Source organism: Astatotilapia calliptera, chromosome 6 (assembly GCF_900246225.1).
Source record: "Astatotilapia calliptera chromosome 6, fAstCal1.2, whole genome shotgun sequence".
Taxonomy (NCBI): domain Eukaryota; kingdom Metazoa; phylum Chordata; class Actinopteri; order Cichliformes; family Cichlidae; genus Astatotilapia; species Astatotilapia calliptera.
The window spans coordinates 34749860-34774040 of record NC_039307.1 but is presented as its reverse complement, the minus strand read 5'-3'; the positions used below and the strand labels follow the sequence as shown (position 1 = coordinate 34774040).

Below are 24181 nucleotides of genomic sequence, written 5' to 3'. Positions count from 1 at the left end.
TTAGCCATTTAAATCAGCTGTTGGATCAAGAACACATCTAAAACCTACAGGACACCACCCATTGAAGCCTGGAGTTCCCCCACCCCTGCCAAGTCAAGAAAGGCAGTGGCTATAGTATGGTGTCCATTCAGATGGAAGACATGATCTTCTTTATGTCACCCCACAGTTTTAAAATCACAAAGTATTTTTTTTCACGGAATGGCTCTCTTCCACAGTTTTTTCTTTTTGTTCCGTCATCCTCCCCTCACCCCGAACCAACTCAAGGGTTTGCATGATGGATATTTCTTCCTGTTAAAAGGGAGTTTTTCCTTCTCACTGTCACCATTTGATTGTTGGGTTTTCTCTGTATTAACGTGGGGTGTTAACTTACAGTACAAAGTACCTTGAGCCGAATGTTGTTGTGATTTGGCGCTACATCAATAAAAATGAATGAGATCGGCATGTATGTGATTTGATAGAATCTGAGTTGCTTAGATAAAAGTTATAATCATAGACTTAGAAGCAATCAAAGTGCTGCAATGATAGCAAGTGTTGTTCTGTGCAAATGTTTGAGGCACTTGGATCTTTTGATTGTTTTCCATCGCACTGTACCACAAGGAAAGGCTCATGATTAGTCCCAGTTTTCCTCTGGAGCACATCACTGACCCTAAATATTTGACAAAAGTCATAAAGAGCTGTCTCCAGCAGCAAGATAAACAGCCAGTATGGTTTCCACAGAGTCTTAATGTCAACATAACAGAATCATTCAAGGATGATAAGACAGAACTCAGGCTAAACAAACAAGAAGTGGGACAACCTGCCCGTTGAGTACCTTAAGAAATTGTACGTCCATATTTATTGTGCTACAACTTTTCCCAACAGAATTCTGTAAGCATTTTTTTAACATATTAAACTATTCCTTCATTTAATTTAAGATTAATGCAAAACAATGTTTAATTTATCTGAAGCTGAGGTCACTTCTGCAGGTTTAAATGAAAAAATGCCCAGAGGTTTCCCATGTCACATTAGTATAACTGATAATGGAAAAAAATAACCTTTGACTCCTATAAATGTACAACCCTATGAAAATAACATCAAACACAAAGGGAGGAGAAACCAATGAATATTTCTCTGTTGCTGATTTAGAATCTGTGGGAAACACTGTCGCACATGTTTCCAGTCAAATGATTTCTACAAACACGCTGAAGTGTATGGTTCTTCTTTTTATACTCCATTGCTCAGTAAATCTGTGAATATGGCTTTTTCCCAGTAAACATCTGTCACAGAGGCAAAAACACAAAAAATGTTCAAAAAGATTACAAAATATGAGCATATTTATAATTGTATGTTAACTCATAGTAACTCATCCATGTCTTACTGGAACACAAATACCACCTGATATTACAACAAGGTCAGCACACTGTAAAAGTTATTTTAACCCCATATTTAAATTAAATTTTAAAAAAGTAAACATTCCTGTTAAAACTAATAAATTTTTGTAATTAAAAGTAAAAAGAAAATGTAAAAAAAAAATAGTCCTTTTAAATTTGATGCCAGCAACACAAAGTCAAGACTGAGGAATATTTATCACGGTTTTCCAGACCTGTTGCTCTATAATCAAATATTCTCTCATGTTCAACAGTGCTCATGTGGTCTGGCAGTGTCTTATTTAAAGGTAGAGTGTGTAAAATCTCACCACCAGATGTCAGTAAATTGCAGTCAACTGAGCTCTGATTACTTATCATCTCAATTCTAGTGTAATAATTCCAGCTACGGTGCCTGCTGGTGGACAAACACTTTTCACTTAGCAATAAATCGGGAATTAAACAATGAATATGTGTTTTGCAGTTTTGCAGTACTTTTTTTGACACACGAATCACCTCTGACCACAGCCGTTCGACATTTAGCTATCAATATGCTGTTTGCTCTGGTAGATGCTGTAAAATTTAGTGAAAGGACTACGATTCGAGCCGATAAGTCAGTGAAGCGAACCTCAGTGAGCTGCTGATAAGCACCGCTGTTTTTACCGTTGTTAGCTGCTGTTAGCTGGCATTATGTTGGACTTTGACACCTAGCAAGTAAACTCTGATACAATGGGATACTCTGAAACAAAGTGTTTATCACAGGGAAAGTGACAAACACTTTCCTAACATTAGCTGGCCTAATGTTAACTTGTAAATGGCAGTTGTTGTTTAGCTGGCTTGTTGGTAACAATAAGTAATTGTGACAATATCGTAAATTAGCATGATTATGCACATTAGAAGTTCTAATTTAGAACCCTAACTTCAGTTCAGGAGATGAGGTTAAGGTAAGAAGGAACAGGATAAGCTAGAAATGAGTGAGGAGAGGTAAAGAAAAAGACAAAATGATAAAAATGTACATGTTCAAATGTTAAATAGTCAGATATAGTTTGAAGGAACTGTAAAATACAAAGTTGTAAGGTGTATTATGTATTTGGCCGGTCTATAGTCATGTACATGAAACACAATTAGGTGGAACGGTGATGTCCAACTCAGCTACTGTACTGTAGATGGTGGGCAACATGGTGCCTTCCACAAACCCACGCATCCTCCTATGTATTTTTAATGGATTCATTTAAAGTTTATAAGAATGCATCAATTTGTTGGGTGGCATAATTACTGACTGATCTATGTATATTTTTGAGTACACTATTTTTCTAATAAATAACATTAAAAACCCACTTACTGTACCTTTAAATAAGCACAGACCTCCCTGAAAATACTGGCTTTGAAAGCATGTGTTGCCCCCAAACTTGCATGTATCAGCCAACAATAATGGTGCTTTCACAGATGTGGAAATCACCCATGATAATGGCTTATTATGGACCAGAAATTCTTTCCCATTTCTGAGAAACTGTTTTCTTGTTTAAATATTTGCTCAAACAGTCTTTCACAATGTGATGAACCCCTGGTCTATGGCCTGTTACCAGTTAGTTAATTAGCTGTGGGAACCAAGTGATTTTCAGCACTACACAACTTTTGCAGTCTTTTAAAGCTAGCATAAAATCCAACTTGAGGGTATATTTTCAATTTGCTGAAAGCATCAGTTTATATATATGTATATGTGTATATTTATTAACCTGTGTGTCTCTGGTTTAAATGATGACACATGGGCTTTTATGTAATAAAGTACACTGTAAAAAACATGCATGCTGTTAAAAAAAATTATGCAATTCTGCCACTCAACCCGGCAGTTATCAAAGAGAATATTACAGTCAAAGAGAATTACACAGAAAAGTGCCATTTCCTCACCACTCACTCATATTGATTGGCAGAGCGAACAGCCCTTTCCTCCAGAAGATAAATGAGACGTCCTGGAAAAACATGGGGGCATAGTTAGCTTCCCTCATGAGGGCAGATGACAAGAGTTGAGTCCAGATCCAAACGGAAGGCGGGGTATAGCGGCTGAGAGAAGGAATAATGGAAAGTGTGCAGGAGCACCATGGAGTCCGAGATGCTGTAAAAGGACAAAGCTCCTTTCTGGCGCTCCAGAAACACGCCGATCCTGGGGGAGGGCGGTGCAGCGACCGTGGTCTTGCGGTTATCGTGCCATGCAGCATATCCAGCATGACTACACCTCAGCCGCCAAGAGTGCTCGTTGCGCCCAAGCAGGCAGGGCTTCCCGCCACCTTTGCGCCCGATCCCACGGTAGGTGACGCCTATGTCAATCCACCCACCTCCTCTCCACTCAACCTCCCAGTAGCTGGCACCACCAAACTGGCCCTCCCTGCACAGGACTTGCGCCACTGAGTCAAAGCGCTGTGGATGAGGCTGGTAGGGCTGTGGCTCCTCGCCACAATGAGCACCCTGGGGCCCCTCCAGGAGAACCAAGGTAGGATGAGCTGTCTCGGGGTCAAAGGTCAGATGGCACGAAACTAGAGCAAGGAAACAGAAAGAAAAAAAAACTAACAGTTAAACACCAAAAAGGCTCTGAATGAAACAGTTGGATTGCAAATGACATTTAGCAATGTCATTTGCAATCCAGGATTTATGACTAAATCCTTAGTCATAAATCACTAAGGATTTATGACTGAAATGTTACAACTCGTCAGGTGGCCATAACACTACAGAACACTTTTCTGTTAAGCAGAGGAGTGGGTGTTTGAGGGTAACTGATGCATAAAACTTTAAATTCTGAAACGTGAAGACAATTTAAACGTTCTATAGAAGTCTGGAAGTAAAGGTGTCTCAGGTCTGACCTTTGTAAACAACTTCCTGATGAGCAATTCATTTCAGTTTCATCTTAAAAATTTTGGGCATTCTGTTTATTAGAAAGGGAGATATTTTCATTAGCTAACAACCTGTGATTGACAAGTCCCTAGCCAATGAGAACAGTTTCACTGTAAGATCCATTGCTTGCTGATCAAATGTGTTTTCAAAACTCCAAGATGGTCATGATGCCATACCAACCAGCTGCATTCTAATTCTCCCCACTCTCCATTTGATTTTCCTCCTCTTATAAAGTCAGAATAAAGTTGGCATCAGGAGAAAACTTGCTATTATCCTCCTAATTTAGCAGAGAACTGAACCAGCTGTTGTCTACTCTGTCAGGTTGTAGAGGTTTTCCCACTGACGTTTAAGCCTTGCAGTATTTCAGTTGACTTTTTGGCACAGTGGACACAAACGACACACAGACACTGACCAAATGAATTATTAAACCCTGACAAGGTGCTGGTAATGCTGTCATTGTGTCAGCAGGCTCAGTCGTGTTGGAACATGGTGCTGATCTTAATGATAGACCAGGAAGTCATAAATACAGTATGATGTCCATCCATCATTAATGAGCATCTAGACTGAGGTTTCAGATTTCCCAGCAGGATTCTTATTATCTGGTCAAGTAGGAGGACGCAGAACAAGCAAAGACTGAGGGAAAAGAGGTGACAAAGCAGAGAAAGATGGGTAATGACAATTAGGGTGCTTGCTCTCAATGGTTGTACCAGGGACTAAAAAAGGCACTAAAAAAGGAAAAAAGCATGCTTCTGAGTCACACTTAAGGGAAAAAAGATGATATACTTACACCTGAGGAAAGCTGCCCTCATCCTCTGATCAGGCGCCTGCAGAGACAGAGACGACAGCGGGAACGACACTGGTGCTGCTTGAACGAGACAAAAAAACAGAAAAGTGCCTGCTGAACAAAACTGTATCAATAAAACATTTTTTATCTTCTTTTGCTTAAGCTGTAGAGGGATGATGAGCAAAATGTTGAATGAATTTTGAATAGCACGTTGGGAACACCACAAAAGTTTTCAAGTTAACAAATGGAAACATTTCTTTGTATTTTAAACCAGCTTAAACAGAAATAGGAAACATGTTTACATGCAGTTTAGTAACTTAGAGGCAGCGTTTTCATGCTGTTGGCCCTTTATCATGATGGCTGACCGTCGCTGTCCAAGGTTCAGCAGTACCAAGAGTGGGTGGCTTGGTTGGAAGGTAGTTATTGAACACATAACTTAACCTTTACTGGCATTTATTAAATTTGTAACGTGTTAATAATGAACACACCATGATTAGGTTGACTCTGGGACTCGCATTTTTGATTTCTGAACAAACAGAATCAGACTGTAACCATGTTAGAGGTTCTGTAAGGCGGTACAATCTAAGAATTTAATGAAAATCGAATTAAGCGTTGCAGGACGGTCTGCACTGCTAAACACTACCTTGTACTTATTTAAACTTATGTAATGTTGTGCACTTTAAAAGCCCCTTTAAAAGTACCTTTCTAGTTTTATTGATTCCAAAAGCACAACACATTCACACAGCACTTATTGTACCCTTCAAGCAGGGTTCAAACAGCGCAATCCAACCTATCACCATGCCACCTCGTAGCATGGTGGTGGAATGGTAAGTCATTAAAATCCCCACTGTGATACATTTTCTTTTGTTATGAATCTCATGCAGACCTTCTCTGTAATGCAGTGACACTGGAGATAAGACTTGTAATGTCGCTTTTCTTGAATCATGATCTGGTTACTTGTCGGTAACTTACTGTTGTTGTCATGAGAGTAAGCCTCTTATCACACGTCAGTTCACAGGTACCTGGGCTATAATTGTATTTCTCTGATGCACTGAGTAAAACAAGTCCCTTGATATTCAAGAGGAGGCAACAGAAATCTCCCAAACTGGGGAGCGCACACCAAAGCAGTGAATTTCAGTTCAGTATTATTCATATAGCACCAATTCACAGCAACAGTCTCCTCCCCACAGTATTACAGAGAGAACCCCCCAATTAAGGCGATCCCCTATGAGGAAACGCTTGGCAACAATGGGAAAGAAAAACTCACTTTTAACAGAAAGAGACGTCCAACAGAACCAGGATCCGGGAGAGGCAGGATCTCATGTCATTTGGATATATCATATTTATTATATTAAATTATAGTCATGTGAAAAGAAACATTTCATATGACACTATGCAGCCTGGTGAAAAACTAAGTGCATGCTTATTGTTTCTATAGGGATGGTGAGTAGCAGCCAGGCGCTGCTAATCAAATCACTTGATTTGCTGATCATCAGCAAATGTGAGCAGATTTTAAAGGCATAGTTAGCATGTTAAAAGTTTATGACAGCACAATTAGAAAAAGTACTGAACAAGACTTTTTATTTGAAAAGGTTTTTGAGAGAAAACCTCTTTTCTCTGAAAAACATGGCAGCACAGTAAAGCTGCATTTGAACAAACTACAAGACTTGTGGATAGATGAGACCACACAGTTTGGCCAAAATGCACAGCACCACATTTGGAGGAAAAAAGTCAGAGCATATGAGTACAAACACCCCACACTAACTGCCAGGCATGGGGGTGGAGGTGTGATGATTTGGGCTCATTTTGCAGCCACTGGACCCGAGCACCTCGCAGTCTCCACTTTATACCAAAGTAAACTGAAGTGATGTTCAGCAGCTTCAAAATAAAAGAATCAGGATGTTTTGGTGGCCAAGTCGACCTGACTGAAATGCTGTGTAATGAACTGAAGCAACATTGTAAAGAAGAGTGAGCCAAAATTCCTCCAGAAAAATGTGAGAGACTGTTTTTGTACACGAAGTAAGTATTACTACATTACATTATATTACATTATCTTTTTGCCACTTACCCCTGGTTGCATGTTGCCCTGTAGACAGTTGCACTTGCTGAGGTTTGGAGTTCACCGCACTGTGAATTCGACCACCTCCCCAATACAACAGATATGAATGGTATGAATGATATTTGGTTTGAAATAATGTCACAACAAACAACATGCCACTCAGTCAAATTCACAAATTTGGAGAGGTTCCATTAAAAGAAAGAAAGAAAGAAAGAAAGAAAGAAAGAAAGAAAGATCCCCTCTGAGCACATACAGGGAGTGCAGAATTATTAGGCAAGTTGTATTTTTGAGGAATAATTTTATTATTGAACAACAACCATGTTCTCAATGAACCCAAAAAATTCATTAATATCAAAGCTGAATGTTTTTGGAAGTAGTTTTTAGTTTTAGCTATTTTAGGGGGATATCTGTGTGTGCAGGTGACTATTACTGTGCATAATAATTAGGCAACTTAACAAAAAACAAATATATACCCATTTCAATTATTTATTTTTACCAGTGAAACCAATATAACATCTCCACATTCACAAATATACATTTCTGACATTCAAAAACAAAACAAAAACAAATCAGCGACCAATATAGCCACCTTTCTTTGCAAGGACACTCAAAAGCCTGCCATCCATGGATTCTGTCAGTGTTTTGATCTGTTCACCATCAACATTGCGTGCAGCAGCAACCACAGCCTCCCAGACACTGTTCAGAGAGGTGTACTGTTTTCCCTCCTTGTAAATCTCACATTTGATGATGGACCACAGGTTCTCAATGGGGTTCAGATCAGGTGAACAAGGTGGCCATGTCATTAGTTTTACTTCTTTTATACCCTTTCTTGCCAGCCACGCTGTGGAGTACTTGGACGCGTGTGATGGAGCATTGTCCTGCATGAAAATCATGTTTTTCTTGAAGGATGCAGACTTCTTCCTGCACCACTGCTTGAAGAAGGTGTCTTCCAGAAACTGGCAGTAGGACTGGGAGTTGAGCTTGACTCCATCCTCAACCCGAAAAGGCCCCACAAGCTCATCTTTGATGATACCAGCCCAAGCCAGTACTCCACCTCCACCTTGCTGGCATCTGAGTCGGACTGGAGCTCTCTGCCCTTTACCAATCCAGTCACGGGCCCATCCATCTGACCCATCAAGACTCACTCTCATTTCATCAGTCCATAAAACCTTAGAAAAACCAGTCTTGAGATATTTCTTGGCCCAGTCTTGACGTTTCAGCTTGTGTGTCTTGTTCAGTGGTGGTCGTCTTTCAGCCTTTCTTACCTTGGCCATGTCTCTGAGTATTGCACACCTTGTGCTTTTGGGCACTCCAGTGATGTTGCAGCTCTGAAATATGGCCAAACTGGTGGCAAGTGGCATCTTGGCAGCTGCACGCTTGACTTTTCTCAGTTCATGGGCAGTTATTTTGCGCCTTGGTTTTTCCACACGCTTCTTGCGACCCTGTTGACTATTTTGAATGAAACGCTTGATTGTTCGATGATCACGCTTCAGAAGCTTTGCAATTTTCAGACTGCTGCATCCCTCTGCAAGATATCTCACTATTTTTGACTTTTCTGAGCCTGTCAAGTCCTTCTTTTGACCCATTTTGCCAAAGGAAAGGACAAAGGAGCTTGGAAAGAAAAGCGTCTGGACTTCTTTAAGTTGCTTGAAGACGTTTCACCTCTCATCCGAGAAGCTTCTTCAGTTCTAAGGTCAAATGGTGGAGAGTCCCAGATATAAACCCAGTGGGAGTGACCCCCCACAGAGGGACAAAAGGACCCCCTGATGATCCTCTAATCGCCTGAGCCAAGGTGTGAAACTGGGCGTGGGTCCCAATCAGCCAGAGTTTCGGGTGTGTTCATTGTGAAACCTGGCCCCACCTTATCATGTGAATTCCTGAGGTCAGATGGCCCAGGATGTGAGTGGGCGTTAAGGCGTCTGGGAAGGGATCTCAAAACTGGATTATAGATGGCAGAGAGTTGGTGTCGTAAACCCCCGCCTCTGTTCAAAGATGGTCGCTCACAGTGGACATAGATGGCTTCTTTCACTCTTTCGAACCATCTGTCCTCTCTGTCCAAAATGTGAACATTGGCATCCTCGAAAGAGTGTCCTTTATCCTTAAGATGCAGATGGACTGCTGAGTCTTGTCCTGTGGAGGTGGCTCTTCTGTGTTGTGCCATGCGCTTGTGAAGTGGCTGTTTGGTCTCTCCAATGTAGAGGTCTGAGCATTCCTCGCTGCACTGTACAGCATACACCACATTGTTAAGTCTGTGTTTTGGCGTTTTGTCTTTCGGGTGAACCAGTTTCTGTCTGAGCGTGTTGCTGGGTCTGAAATACACTGGGATGTCATGCTTGGAGAAAACTCTCCTGAGTTTCTCTGATACACCGGCTACATAGGGGATGACAATGTTGTTGCATCTGTCCTTCTTATCCTCCCTCGCTGTCCTAAGAAGGACAGACGCAACAACATTGTCATCCCCATTGTCAAGCTCCTTTGACTACGATGACCTGGATGACTGAGAACCTTCACAGACAAAGGAAAGGACGTTGCCTAATAATTATGCACACCTGATATAGGGTGTTGATGTCATTAGACCACACCCCTTCTCATTACAGAGATGCACATCACCTAATATGCTTAATTGGTAGTAGGCTTTCGAGCCTATACAGCTTGGAGTAAGACAACATGCATGAAGAGGATGATTGTTTTTTTTGTACTTTTTATATTTTACATTTATATTTATTATTGAAACTTGCACCAAGGGAGTGGCACTCCAATTTCGTTGTACTCTGTACAATGACAATAAAGGCTATTCTATTCTATTCTATGTGGACAAAATACTCATTTGCCAAATTATTCTGCACTCCCTGTAAAACCCCCACAAAAAAACAATTTAACCTCCTAGGACCTGGCGTCCACATATGTTGACTACCCATTTTGGGTTGTCTAGACCAAAATACCAAATTTTGCTCCAGAAGGGCCTGATATCCACTGATAAGGACGTTACACTGCCACTGTTCTATCGAAATTTAATGTGAATGTCCTCATATGTGAATCTCATTTTTCTCAGAAACAAAAATAAGGTAAAAAAAAAAAAAAAAAAATCACGTAATTCTTTGTTTTTACATTCATCAGGTCCTAATCAGCCCAAATAGCAAAGAGAAATTAAAAATGCTGCCATGGAAGAGTTTGGGTCTTAGGAGGTTAAAAAAGCTCTTAGGAAAAAAATATAAAAAATGAATTAATAACAAATCTGCAGTTATGCCGGCAACTTTTTGAGGCTGCAGTTACAGCAGTGCTTTGAGAAAAATGCTATCAGCAACATGGTAACATGCAGTGTCCACTATCTCAGCGTGCTAACATGCTTATAAAAAAGTGAAAGGATGGGACGATAAAATGTCCGAAGTTTGTCCATAAACAGCTGCAACGTATTTAACACACTGAATTTTAATGTAATGGTTTTGCTGCAAGAAAACTGTTTCACACTTTTTACAGCAATGAAATATTTTCTATAATATGGAGACTACTGCAGAAAGTGCTCACACTGATGGATCCACACTACAATCCCTTAATCACATCATGTCTTAATTAGCTCCACTATCTTTGTGCTAACCCCCTAATATAATGTGGACGGTGCTGCTTCAAATGACACCAAAATGAACAGATTAGAATAGAGAGGAGCTCATCCTGGTCCTCTTCAGCATCAATGATTAACAATTCCACTCGGTGTTAAAGGTCATGGAAAACCTGGTAAAAACGGGTCACCCTGAGCTTTGACTGTGCATGTTTGTGTGTGTCGTGTTTGTTGTGCTTACTTTTTACATGCTCTCCACCAGATTTGTAGTTATCATTAAGTGGAAGAGAAATAATAACAAAAATAATAATAATAATACAGTGCACATACAGCTCATATATGTATATGAATCCATAAATGGACTTGTGATATGATCCGAATATAGACCATGGGAAGGGATGGGAATCGAGAACCGGTTCTCTACAAAAACCGGTTCCCAGTAGGCCAGTTCCTTGGAATCTTCCTGCCTATCGATTCCTCTTGCACTCTTGCTACGACCAGCTGATTTCAGTTCGTGTGTCTTTGGCGTGGATATGGACATTACATTACAACTTTGGCTCTTAGCAAGCGCCTGCAAAGACAGAATGCCAACGCTAAGCTAACCAAGAGCCCAGATTGACGTTAAAGCTGAGTAAATGCTGACCAAGTCCAGCACTGTGCTAAAATGAGCCATCATTTGCTGTGAAGTCAGCCGCTGGTGAACTTCAACAGGTAACAAACTGATGAGCAGTCAGGCTGCAGCCCCTGTTTCTACCTGTCCACATTTCTAAAGTAGAACTCCTGTGTCGACCGCTCTAAAGTCTCTTTGTGTTGGTTTTCATCTTTGATTTGTGCTGTCAGCTCTGTGTTGACACCAAAATACTAAGAGTCACGTGTGTGCTCATCAGGACAGGGATCTGTGTTGGTGTGTGGGGCTGTAGGTTTATATTGTTGACAGTGTTTCAGGTCATTTTACAAAGTAACATGAAAGGAACGTAATGAGTAGTATAACAAATGTCTTTCTCCTGGGTGTAATTAAGTAACGTGCGTTGTTACTTTTTAGAAAATTGCTCTGTGTAATATCTGCAATAACTTTTTTTATTTACTTTTTTGAGTAATGACGCCAACACTGATCACAACAAAGAGGAGAAATACCTCCAACATGCACAAACATTTGACCACTCGGCATGCTATTAATTCCCATGAATGTAATGGTAATGTGATATTCTCATTGAGAGCCATTGAGAATTGATAAGTCATATTGATAATGAATTGCTAAATTCTTATCAATTCCCATCCCTAACTGTGAGTCGGTGTTAGCATCTTTGAAGCTCATCCTGAGTCCAGGTGGTGCTACCTACCTGCGGGGGTGATCTTGTCGACCTCCTCCCTGCAGACCTCCTCTATGTGGCTACGGAGGTGGCCCAGTGCTCTCCTGGCACCACTGAAGGCCTCCGTGGGCAGGCTGAGGGTGCCGGAGTGCCGACCAGTGGCGAAAGGCATGCAGAGCAGCTGGGTGGCCTGAGCCAATGAGAAAAGAGTGGAAACTATACTCCAGGCGCTGCAGATTTGGCCCGCCTTCCCCCCCACCCTCCACCCTCAATTCCTCGTACAATTAAATTTGAAAATAACACTTAGGCAGTTGCCGTCTTTTTCCACTAGCCACTGCTGACTCATTCTCTCCTTTCATCCGTTCTTTCTGCTCATAACTCGTTCACACACTGACTGGATCTTTCTAAGTACCCACTCAGGTGAGTTCTTATGTCCTCCAGGATGCATTAACAGTAATGGGTGAGTATCCAATACAAGAGCTGCTAACGATTTGATTTTTCTGAGTGAGAACAATCGAGAGTAAAAGTGGGCGATGTGCAGGCGTCCTTTAAAGCACATCAGCAACCAATTCTGTTGTAATTGATGAGCCAATAACAGATAATCAATCAGCAGCCGTTTGGATAATTGATGATTTTCTGGAAACAATTGAGAACATCTGATAGCCCCAGTGTCTCAAATGTGAGAATGAAGTCTTTTCTTTCTTTTACTCTGAAGTTAGTTCAATATTTTATCAGTTTGTTCTCACCCGTCATGGAATTACAAAGTTCTACAACTTCACCAATAAACCGAACACTTGCACCTGCACGTTCATGATGCACATGGGATTGTGTCCAGTGACCTACAACGTCTGTTTCAGTTTGCTGTGAAGGACAGGTGATAAGCAAGGACTGTATTGGAGTTGCCAAAAACATGCATACAAGCATGTGAGGGCCTAACAAACTACTGAGTACTACTTTGAGTTGCTGCAATTAAATTTTATCAAAATGGACTAACCTACCTCATTATTTGTTCATTTTGATTTTTGATGTGTCTTTTCATTTCCTTTAAATGATGTGGCATCTTCTAATTCCTAACACATTATTGAATCCACATCAGTAAGAATATCCATCATGAGTTGCTTGCTTCACTGAAATCTGATTTTTTTTTTTTTTAATTTTGGGAGCAGTGTATGCATCTTCAGAATCAGAATCAGAATCAGAATACTTTATTGATCCCTGGGGGAAATTATTTTTTGTTACAGTGCTCCATTTTAGACCAACATTAAGACAAGACAGACAATATGCTAACTAAGAATAGTACAATATATACATATATATACATACATACATCTTATATTAGGCCTTGGTGCAGCTACCCAAATTCGTTTCTGTCTTGTCTGTTTAAGCTCCTTTCCCTGTGTGGCCACCTTCTTTTTAAGCTTTCTTCTTTTTGATTGGTTGAGACTCAGAAACAGAAGGTTTGGTAGGTAATGGGAGGGGCTTCTGTGCTCATAACCAGAGCTGTGTGCCTTAGATCAGCAGTCCCCAACCTTTTTTGCGCCACGGACCGGTTTATGCCCGACAATATTTTCACGGACCGGTCTTTAAGGTGTCGCGGATAAATACAACAAAATAAAACTAGTACCAGTACAGAAAAAAAGAAGATTTATTCATAACACACGTGAAAAGACCCAGGAAAACTGAGTTAATGAAAAAACGATAACAAAATAACGCTGAAAACCGATAAAAACCCTGAAAACCAGACATTTCACACCTGAGCCTCAACTCTCGCGGCCCGGTACCAAACGACTCACGGACCGGTACCGGTCCGAGGCCCGGGGATTGGGGACCGCTGCCTTAGATGACTATGTTTGATCTCAGTGACATCATAGAGGACCACAAGTAAAGGAAAATATTTCGGGAACTGAACGTTTAGAGCAGTCTGAAATCTTTTTGCCTCACAAAGATCACATGTATTTATGTGTCCCTCATGATTGTCAAGTTTAGCCATGTTTAATGTCAGCATATGGCAGAAAATAAGGAAACATATAACAGGTCTCCTTTAAGTAAGTATATAAGTAAGTGATATTAAAGAATGACTTTTAAGCCGACCTAGTGTCTTTCCATGAACAAACTTATATAATAATGTAACAAACTTCCTTCCCTTTGTAACCAGCAAACTGCATTCATCCTCACCTGTAAGAAATGAGCATTATCCTCAGACTGCAGCAGCTGGCTGATCTCCTCGTCTCGCCTCCTCAGCTCCTCCAGGTCCTTCTCCATCAGCTCTATGTCACTTTCAGCTCTCGCCACGATTGCGCGCTCTTTCGCTTCCAGCCTCGCTCGGGCCTACAGCACACAAGCAGAAGATTTAATTCCCTTACAAAACTGTGAACGTTTCACATTATTCTCCTCAGAGCTGCTACTGTTGCAAATACTGGCAATATTAGAACTTATGCTTCTAGCTCCTGCTACTCACCTCCGCCTTGGTTTTCTCCAGGCATAGTGCCATATCAGCAAACAGAGCCTCACCATCCTCCAGAACAGCAGACGCCGACACCTAAAAGACGCACATTAGAGTAGAACAGAGCATGTATTTAAAGATGGCATAAAGCAGAGAATGCAATCTTCTGGAAAACTCTTTGATGGCATCCTCAACAGCCTTATGATATATTAACAGACATATCTTCATGACATACTTCAAAAAGAAACCCATGTCATTTCGAATGGCCTCACTCTCTAGGTCAAGGTCAAGGTCAGATTTATTTATATAGCACATTTCCAACAGCCGATGCTGCACAAAGTGCTTAACAATAACAATTAGGAGTGAGAAAAATTCTTATTTCACAGTGTTTAAGACATGCTTATTGTAGTTTCATCCAGGCATACAAACTTTCTTACAATGAACACAATTATATGGGTAATTAACAAGCAGAAAACTTTGGTGACGAAAAATTACGCCAAAAAAACAAATGAGGCTTCGTCCAAGAGTGGATCCACTGAGACTCCCATGTTAAAATATCCACCTTTAGCAGTGACACTGACAGGTCTATGGCCTAGTGCAAACACTTTATTTAACATCTATATCAATTTCACCTTTACTATAACTGTATGGTAAGTGAATTTTTGTGTTACTCACTTGTTTGGAATTTTTTAGGGCGTACTAAGGCGAGGTAGCTTTGACTGATGGCACGCCCAGAAGAAGCTAGCAGCCATCAGTTAGGCGTCACCTTTGGTAATTTGAAAATAGACCTCGTCTATTTTAGTGTTGGTGTCTCCCTGAGTGCTTGGGCATGGTGAGTAAAATTAGTGTTTTATTAGTCTGTTATTTGGCATCAATTAGCATTTATTTGTGACTGTGCATGAAATATGCACGATTTACGGATGCAGTGTGCTAGCATTACTTAGTTCACCCATTATAGTAACTTTTATATCTAATGTTGAGGCTTCATAATGTGGAAATCACAAACCAACAGGTTTGTTATGGACATAAGGTTGCCATCATTGCCCAGCTGTGGTTAGGTCCATCTTTTATACACAGTCTGTAGTATGTAGCCACATATTACACTCGCAGAGCATTGTGGCACTGCACATCAACCCATAAACCACCAACAGTGAAGCCTGGTGGTAGGAACATCATGGTGCGGGGCTGTTTTTCAACATAAGACACTGGCAGACTTCATATAACTGAAGGAAGGATAAATGGAGCAATGTACAGAGACAAGAATCTGCTGCCATCAACCAGGATGCTGAAGATGAAATGATGGTGGACGTTTAAGATCAGAAGACAGCTTGTGTGGAAGAATGGACCAAAATCACATCGGAGCAGTGCAGTTTTTCTGTACCGGAGGTATCTTGAAGGTGTCATTAGCAACAAAGACTTTTTTAGCAAGTATAAAATACATTTCAGCTAGCATGTTCAATTCTTATTCCCTGTGTCATATCACTTTATTACACAGTACTCAATTTATGGACTCTTTTTTTCTTTATATATGGTGAAAATGTTATCCCAATATATTCACTGCAAAAAATGTTGACCAATTCAGCACTTTAAAGAGAATATTACACTTTATATTTGTTAAATTACAAAACTACATTGTGGATATGTGGGAAGTTCAGATTTCAACCTTTTGGGACAGAACGGAAAATTTTCCCATTTAGTTCTCTGTAGGTTTTATGAGTAAAAATACACTAAATATAAACATTTAACATCCTGCACGTTTAAGTAGATCCATTACCATTTAAATTATTATTTTTAAAAATTAAAATTAAAATTAAAAATATTTTTTAATTTGCTAATATAACAGGCAAACTAACCAGAATCACACGATTACAATTTCAACCTCCAGAGCAACAAGCCAAGATGGCAGGGTATCTGTCTGAGGTTACTGTGAGCGGATAGAGTGACTTCCCAAGAGTGGATGGAAGGAGACGATGCTCGGGGGAGGGAGGAGAAATAGCTTTCCTGGAAGTCTGAAAGGGTGTTAGAGAAACTAGAATACAAATTGGCACTGTACTTGGAACTAACACGATCCCCAGAGGGCAGGATGTTGGTGTGCAGGGGAAAAATTTGCGTGAGTCTTGCCTACATTGCATAATAACAATAACAACATGATGACCTGAGAGAAAATCAAAAACAATTACAAATAACATTTGACTAATTTAAAAGCGAGCGTATGCATGTATTTTTTTTTACAGCTGTAAATAACTTAACGTTAAAACAAAAGAGTTGGTCAGTCACAGTGAACTCAAAATATACAACTGAGATATATATATATATATATATATATATATATATAAAAAACACCCAGCACGCCCCTGCGGGCGGTTTATCCTTCAAGCTCGGGTCCTCTACCAGAGGCCTGGGAGCTTGAGGGTCCTGCGCAGTATCTTAGCTGTTCCCAGGACTGCGCTCTTCTGGACAGAGATCTCCGATGTTGTTCCCGGGATCTGCTGGAGCCACTCGCCTAGCTTGGGAGTCACCGCACCTAGTGCTCCGATTACCACGGGGACCACCGTTACCTTCACCCTCCACATCCTCTCGAGCTCTTCTCTGAGCCCTTGGTATTTCTCCAGCTTCTCGTGTTCCTTCTTCCTGATATTGCTGTCATTCGGAACCGCTACATCGATCACTACGGCCGTCTTCTTCTGTTTGTCTACCACCACTATGTCCGGTTGGTTAGCCACCACCATTTTGTCCGTCTGTATCTGGAAGTCCCACAGGATCTTAGCTCGGTCATTCTCCACCACCCTTGGGGGCATCTCCCATTTTGACCTCGGGACTTCCAGGTTATACTCGGCACAGATGTTCCTGTACACTATGCCGGCCACTTGGTTATGGCGTTCCATGTATGCCTTGCCTGCTAGCATCTTGCACCCTGCTGTTATGTGCTGGATTGTCTCTGGGGCATCTTTACACAGCCTGCACCTGGGGTCTTGCCTGGTGTGATAGACCCCAGCCTCTATGGATCTTGTGCTCAGAGCTTGTTCTTGTGCTGCCATGATTAGTGCTTCTGTGCTGTCTTTCAGTCCAGCTTTGTCCAGCCACTGGTAGGATTTCTGGATATCAGCCACCTCCTCTATCTGCCGGTGGTACATACCGTGCAGGGGCCTGTCCTTCCATGATGGTTCCTCGTCTCCCTCCTCTTTCTTGGGTTTCTGCTGCCTGAGGTATTCACTGAGCACTCGGTCAGTTGGGGCCATCTTCCCAATGTATTCTTGGATGTTCGTTGTCTCATCCTGGACTGTGGTGCTGACACTCACCAGTCCCCGGCCCCCTTCCTTCCGCTTAGCGTACAGCCTCAGGGTGCTGGATTTGGGGTGAAACCCTCCATGCATGGTAAGGAGCTTTCTTGTCTTTATGTCAGTGGCTTCTATCTCCTCCTTTGGCCAGCCTATTACCCCAGCAGGGTACCTGATCACGGGCAGGGCGTACGTGTTGATGGCCCGGATCTTGTTCTTACCATTCAGCTGACTCCTCAGGACTTGCCTGACCCTCTGCAGGTACTTGGTGGTTGCAGCTTTTCTAGCGGCCTCTTCATGGTTCCCATTCGCCTGTGGGATCCCCAAGTACTTGTAACTGTCCTCTATGTCTGCAATGTTGCCTTCTGGTAGTTCAATCCCCTCAGTTCTGACTACCTTCCCTCTCTTTGTTACCATCCGACTACACTTCTCCAGTCCGAACGACATTCCAATGTCATTGCTGTATAGCCTGGTAGTGTGGATCAGTGAATCGATGTCTCGTTCACTCTTGGCATACAGCTTGATGTCATCCATGTACAGGAGGTGGCTGACAACTGCTCCGTTCCGTAGTCGGTATCCGTAGCCAGTCTTGTTAATGATCTCACTGAGGGGGTTCAGGCCTATGCAGAACAGCAGTGGGGACAGAGCATCTCCTTGGTAGATCCCGCACTTGATGGTGACTTGTGCTATGGGCTTGGAGTTGGCCTCTAGTGTTGTACGCCACATCCCCATTGAGTTCCTGATGAAGGCTCTTAGGGTCCCATTGATCTTGTACAATTCTAGGCATTCCAGTATCCAGCTGTGGGGCATTGAGTCATAGGCCTTCTTGTAATCAATCCAGGCAGTGCACAGGTTGGTCAGTCTGGTCTTGCAGTCTCGGCTGATTGTTCTGTCTACCAGTAGCTGGTGTTTTGCGCCTCTGGTATTCTTGCCAATTCCTTTCTGTGTCCCGCTCATGTATTGACCCATGTGCCTGTTCATCTTAGCCGATATGATGCCTGACAGGAGCTTCCATGTAGTACTGAGGCAGGTTATTGGTCGGTAGTTGGAGGGGACCGGTCCCTTCTTGGGGTCCTTGGGGATCAGGACCGTCCGGCCTTCAGTTAGCCATTCCGGGTGTCTCTCGTTAACTAGCAGCTGGTTCATTTGTGCTGCCAGACGCTCGTGGAGTGCAATCAGCTTCTTCAGCCAGTAGGCGTGAACCATGTCGGGCCCTGGTGCTGTCCAACTCTTCATACTGGAGACCCTTTCTTGGATATCTGCCACTGTGATGGTTACTGGACCCTGTTCAGGGAGGTCGCTGTGGTCTGCCCTCAGATCCTCTAGCCACTGAGCATTGCCGTTATGGGTTGCATCCTTCTCCCATATGCTCTTCCAGTATTGCTCCGTCTCCAGCCTTGGTGGTGCTGTTCTCTTATTGTTCCCTTGCCACTGAGAGTACACCTTTGCTGGTTCTGTGGAGAACAGCTGGTTTATTCTCCTGCCTTCTATCTCTCTGGTGTACCTCCTCAAGCGGCTGGCCAAGGCTGTGAGTCTTTGCTTGGCAGTTTCCAAGGCCTCAGGTATGGACAGCTTGCTGTATTTCTTAGGCACCTTATTTGTCGCACCTTTCTGCAACTCCGTTAGTTGGCTAACCTCCCTCCGTGCTACTTTGATCTTGCCCTCTAGCCTCCTTCTCCATGGAGGGTACTGCCCCTTGTCGCTGTTCAACTTGTAGCCAAGCATCTCACTGATCACTGTTGCCGTATTGTAGATCAGCTTGTTAGTGTCGGTAATCGTGGTTGTAGGTATTGCCCGTAGTGCTGCATTAACATCATCTAGCAGACCTTCTGAGGGTACTTCACGTAATCTTGGTAACCGGCTACGGGGGATCCAGGTTTCAAGCTTGGCCATGATCCTATTTTTCAGGTCAGTTCCTCTCGCACTCAACGATCCTTCTCCTATCGCACTTGGGGCTATGTACCCAATCTCGGGTGATGATATCTCCCCCCTGACCTGGCGTCCTGACTACTCCTTGCCGTAGCATTTGTGTTGTACCTCGTCAATCTCTAGCTGTGAGAGCAGTCCCTTCTTTCGAATGTTGGAACACTGAGCTACTAGTTGTTTCGCCGTCATTGTGGATGTTGGGTATCGAAGAATCCATAGGTCCCTCATCCTATTCATGTAGCCCCTTCCGCCAGGGTTACTTGCGTAGTAGCATTCCAACAATGCCCTGTTTTCGTCTCTTGCCCACCGATGCCTTCTTGTTCCAGTAGCCCACTTTTCGTCAGGGTGCCCTGGTTCCTCAACACCTGACGCGGACCTTGTTGATCCGGGCGACGTCCGAGCCGGCATGCCTTCATATTTATCTGTCTCGCTCATGTCTGCGGTAGGCTTGCTTAGCATAGGGGGTCTAGCCTTAGGACCCTTACTGGATACAGACGCCCCAGGCAGGAATTGAACTTGCGATCCTCTGTTCCAAAGGCGTGTAGTCTAACCACTACGCTATCCAGCTGCTTTTATTTATATATATATATATATATATATATATATATATATATATATATATATATATATATATATATATATATATATATATATATATATATATATATATATATATATCCTGTTTTTAAAAAAACAGGATACATTAAAAATACTGAATGTCAAACAAGTAGCTGGAATTGAAAAAAAAAGACATTAAATTATTATTAGTAATTTCAAAACCCACATAATTCTCAGTTAAAGCAGACTCAGTGTCATTATAGAACATATGAATCATTAGTTTACAGGATTTTGTAAAAACAAACAAACAAAAATTGTGGATTTTTATACAAAAGTCTGAACAGAAAGAAGTAAAGGAGAGCACCAAGTTATTTCACAGTGTCTGTTTCAGCATCTTTCCAATGGTTTCCTGTCTCCCTTTGAATTGATTGACTCTTAATGGCTTTCCAACTTTCTCTCTCTACACTCATTTCAAGGTCAGTTTCATGAAATATTACAGTGTTAAAAACACAAAGAGGACTGAGCAGGTTTCCATCTCACACTACGCTCTGCAACACGGTGGTGTGAAAAAAATGAGTCGAGCCAATGAAAACTGTAGCATTTTTGGGATGATTCACATCATGGATGTGCAGCCAACAGAGCAGCAGCTTTTCAAAACTATGCCATGGAGAACTAGAGCAGTTCTGAAGGTAAAAGTGGGTCCAGCCTGTTACAGGCAAGGTGTCCTTAATAAAGTGTCCAGTGAGTGTAAGTTGCATAGATTTCAAACAGATGTCAGCATTAATTTTATATTCGACTGGTTGCTCCAGCAAATTCAGCCCAGGAGCTGATGTGCCAGTGGAAGTCACACTTGCTGTGAAGCATGGTGATGGAAATGTCATGCTTTGGAGTTCATTGCCATGTCAACGGATGGAGAGCTAGAAAACTATCGGCATCATATCAAACTGCTTGAAGAAAGCTTGAAGGCATGTCTGAAATTTGAAATTGAGACTATAGTGGAACTTTCAACAATGGTAATGGTCCTAGGCATGTTAGATCATCCAAAGGTGGGAACAGGAGAGCTGAAGCCCACTAAAATGAAGACATTTATCACAGAAGAGTGGTCAAAAGTTTCAGCAAGCCCGTGTTAGAGGCTGATGGATTAGTTTGTTTCTGTTAATTAGTGCGATACACCACAAGTACTGGACATCTATGGACATTAGGTTACATCTGGTCGGCCAGTCATTAACTTTAAAAAGACGTCCTGTTACAATTACATTTACTACTTGAAAAGTCATCTTTTAAGGATATTAATAGCCCAATTACCATGATACATACATTTACCTATACCCAATGAGCAGTTTTCTACTGATCTGTGACACAGGTGTGTCTATGAGTTTGTCCTTTCTGTAAGAGAAGCTGAGGTATTGGGTGACAACAGCTAACATTTTCCAGGTAAGTTCCTGGTGTACCAGTTAATTTCCCAGTACCAAGAACTACCCACAGGCCACAGAATCATCAGGACATACTGGGTGTGTTTGTGTTTTTGTCACCTTGAGAGACTCCAAGTTTTGTTGAAACTCCTGCAGCTCTCTCTCTCCGGTCCGTATCCTCCCCTGGACCATCCTCTGAGACTCCTGGAGCTGGAGCTGACAGACAAACAGAGAAACAGATGGAGGCGGACAGACAAACAATTAGAGAATAAGACATCCATTCAGATATTTGGCATGAGCATTTTTACTGCATTCGGGGAATTACTGTCCATGTGGTGAAAGCTCGTAAAATATCTCATATATAACACAGCTGTTATACAAGTGCCTTATCTTTTAAAAGACTGATAACTGTTCATAAGCAACATCATTAATAAGTGCTAAACTGAGAGGTAATTACTAACTAATTATTAGTTGGCTTGCAAACCACCATTGAAAATTATCTGGATGGTTACTGTAAATTGCAGCTTTGGAAATTGCTACTAAAATACTCCACAGTACACCCACAAACATCATATGGATGGCTATGATAAAGGTGAAACTGATATTAATAATGGTTGTTTTCAGTGCGGTTGGGTTGGGTTTGGGAACCAACAAACTATACTGTTAGGATTTTCCTAAACCTAACAAATCAAATTATTTGCAGACATAATGAAAGGACATGTATGCTCATTATGCTCAGGTTTAACTTTAAATTATGGATGCATTGATGCAGCTTATTTTAAAATGCAAAAAAAGAAGAAGAAGATTTTATTGTAGTTGCTATCCACAAAGTTGGAAAGCATTAAGAGAAGCTGTGAGCACCGTCTGCAAGCAAAGGTCTAACTTAATGATTAAATCTGAAGCCAGGACAAATAGTGCAGCTATTATTTCTGATGGTGTTTGGCACAGAACAGAGTGTGTTTTATCTTCTCTGTCCAGGTACTGAGACATAATTTTGCATGATTTAACTTCTGTGGCATCACCTCAGCCAACTGCTGCTGTAAGGCGTCCTTACAGTGCAATAGTTATAAATCTAAATCTATTTAGTTAATCGATTTCACTCTTGTTTGGACTCTTCCTACATACTAAAGTCGTACTTAGCAGCTTATTATCTGCAGTAAATTTTGTGGGGATTCTGTAAGTTCAGTTCAACACTACTAAGTTTATTTTTAAGAAAAGAGAAGAAGAAAGTATTTCCTGTTTGTTTGATGAACAATGTTTTTCTTTTTAGAAGTGAACAGAAATTTTATGTGGCTCTTTCCCACTGAGGGTCCCCCCCCCCCACACACACACACACTTTTCGGGGTATCCTGACTTAATGTGAGAGTCTTAACTCTGTGCTGTATTATACGATACTCAGAGTTTCTCTCAGCAGTACCTGTCTCCTAGCTCTCTGCGCTTCCACACTGGGCGCTTCCTCCTGGTCGGCCTGGCACAGCAGGCAGTACCCGCTCCACTCCACCGCAGCCCCTGCCTCGGAGCCGCTCCCCTCGGGCTCCAGCCCCAGGCGGTGCTGAGCGCACAGCTTCTCCGCCACACATTCTACCGCTGGCACCAACTTGTGGCGTCGCAAAGTACCGACCTCACGGTGCGGCAGGACGTGAAGCTTGCAGAAAGACGCCAGGCACACCAGGCACGACTTGTCCGCCCTCAGTTTACTCTCCGCCGTGCAGAAGTCGCAGGGAACTTCCCCGACTCCCCCCAGGTAGACCTCCGGCGCTGTGTCAATCTCATTCAGCTTGAGTTTGCCGAGAACCTCGGCGAGCACAGTGTTCCTCCGCAGCACCGGCCGAGGGCTGAACGTGTCCCGGCACTGAGGGCAGCTGAACTGACCCGAGTCCACCCGGTCCCAGTAGCTGTTGATGCATGCCATGCAGTAGGTGTGTCCACAGGGGATAGACACCGGGTCCTTCAAGATGTCCAGGCAGATGGGACACCTGAACTGGCTCTCCGTCACCGAGATATTCGCCTGAGCCATCTCAGCGGTCGGCTCCGTCCACTTCCCCGGATCGGCTCTGAGCTGCCCGATCACTCCGTTCCTGATATTAACACAAGCATTTCCTGACTTCCACGTTATTGTGAAGAGGCGTGGTAAGCAGACAGGAATAGCCTTCCGCAATGTCATACCTCCCATTAGTTTAAGCGCCACCCTCGTGCCCTGATTATTGTCTTACAGGCATGTATGCATTAAGGTGGACCGGAAACTCTACAGCTAACTTACACCAAGGAGCCCTACTCTAAAAAACTATCACAGATTTAACACCGTCTGTGAAGCTGTTTTAAGAAATAAGTGTGTTCAAAGTATATTTAGCACCATCTTGCTCCAGTACAGAACATGACTTCACTGTGCCGGTTGGTTGGTTTCTGCTGAAAGACTTAAATTGGTCTATGTTAACTCAGTGGAAAATACTCAGGATCTACTTTTACTGTTTGTTTCTTTAGCAGTAGGCCTATACTGGCTGCACTGAAATGGGAAAAATGCACCTGTTAGCCGTAATACTTCAGTTTGTCAACATTTTATAAATGAGGACAGTGTGGAGGAGAACCCGTTTGAGTCAGGGGAAGCTATGGTTCAAGAAAGTCCTCT

The 24181-nt window shown here is 42.3% G+C and overlaps 1 protein-coding gene across 5 annotated transcripts; it reads right to left on the bottom strand.

Moving 5' to 3' along the window:
• Nucleotide 1: 1 nt before the first annotated feature.
• On the bottom strand, nt 2–23722 carry LOC113024653 (E3 ubiquitin/ISG15 ligase TRIM25-like). Of its 5 annotated transcripts, XR_003272696.1 has the most exons (10): nt 22973–23722; nt 21676–21771; nt 14397–14477; nt 14114–14266; nt 11969–12128; nt 10870–10908; nt 7082–7156; nt 5017–5094; nt 3259–3874; nt 2–1256 (listed from the first exon to the last, which is right to left on the bottom strand). XR_003272696.1 is itself a non-coding variant. In XM_026171874.1 (9 exons), exons 1-9 carry the CDS (start codon nt 23717–23719, stop codon nt 3336–3338), a joined length of 1968 nt encoding a protein of 655 aa, XP_026027659.1. In that variant the 5' UTR covers nt 23720–23722; the 3' UTR covers nt 1497–3335. The 5 variants fall into 5 exon arrangements, 4 of the variants coding, with proteins under 4 accessions (XP_026027659.1, XP_026027660.1, XP_026027661.1 ...); XM_026171874.1 differs by lacking the exon at nt 2–1256 and having other exon boundaries at nt 1497–3874; XM_026171875.1 differs by lacking the exon at nt 2–1256 and having other exon boundaries at nt 1497–3874; nt 5017–5091.
• Between the last annotated feature and the right edge of the window lie 459 nt (nt 23723–24181).

Excerpts from the sequence above, each read along its gene's own strand:
- LOC113024653 (XM_026171874.1), bottom strand. The coding sequence starts at position 23,719 with ATGACATTGCGGAAGGCTATTCCTGTCTGCTTACCACGCCTCTTCACA. Across the intron at positions 14,267-14,396 it reads TGGAGAAAACCAAGGCGGAG|GCCCGAGCGAGGCTGGAAGC; the intron begins GTGAGTAGCAGG and ends TGTGTGCTGTAG. Across the intron at positions 10,909-11,968 it reads CGACAAGATCACCCCCGCAG|TTAATGATAACTACAAATCT; the intron begins GTAGGTAGCACC and ends TTTCTCTTCCAC.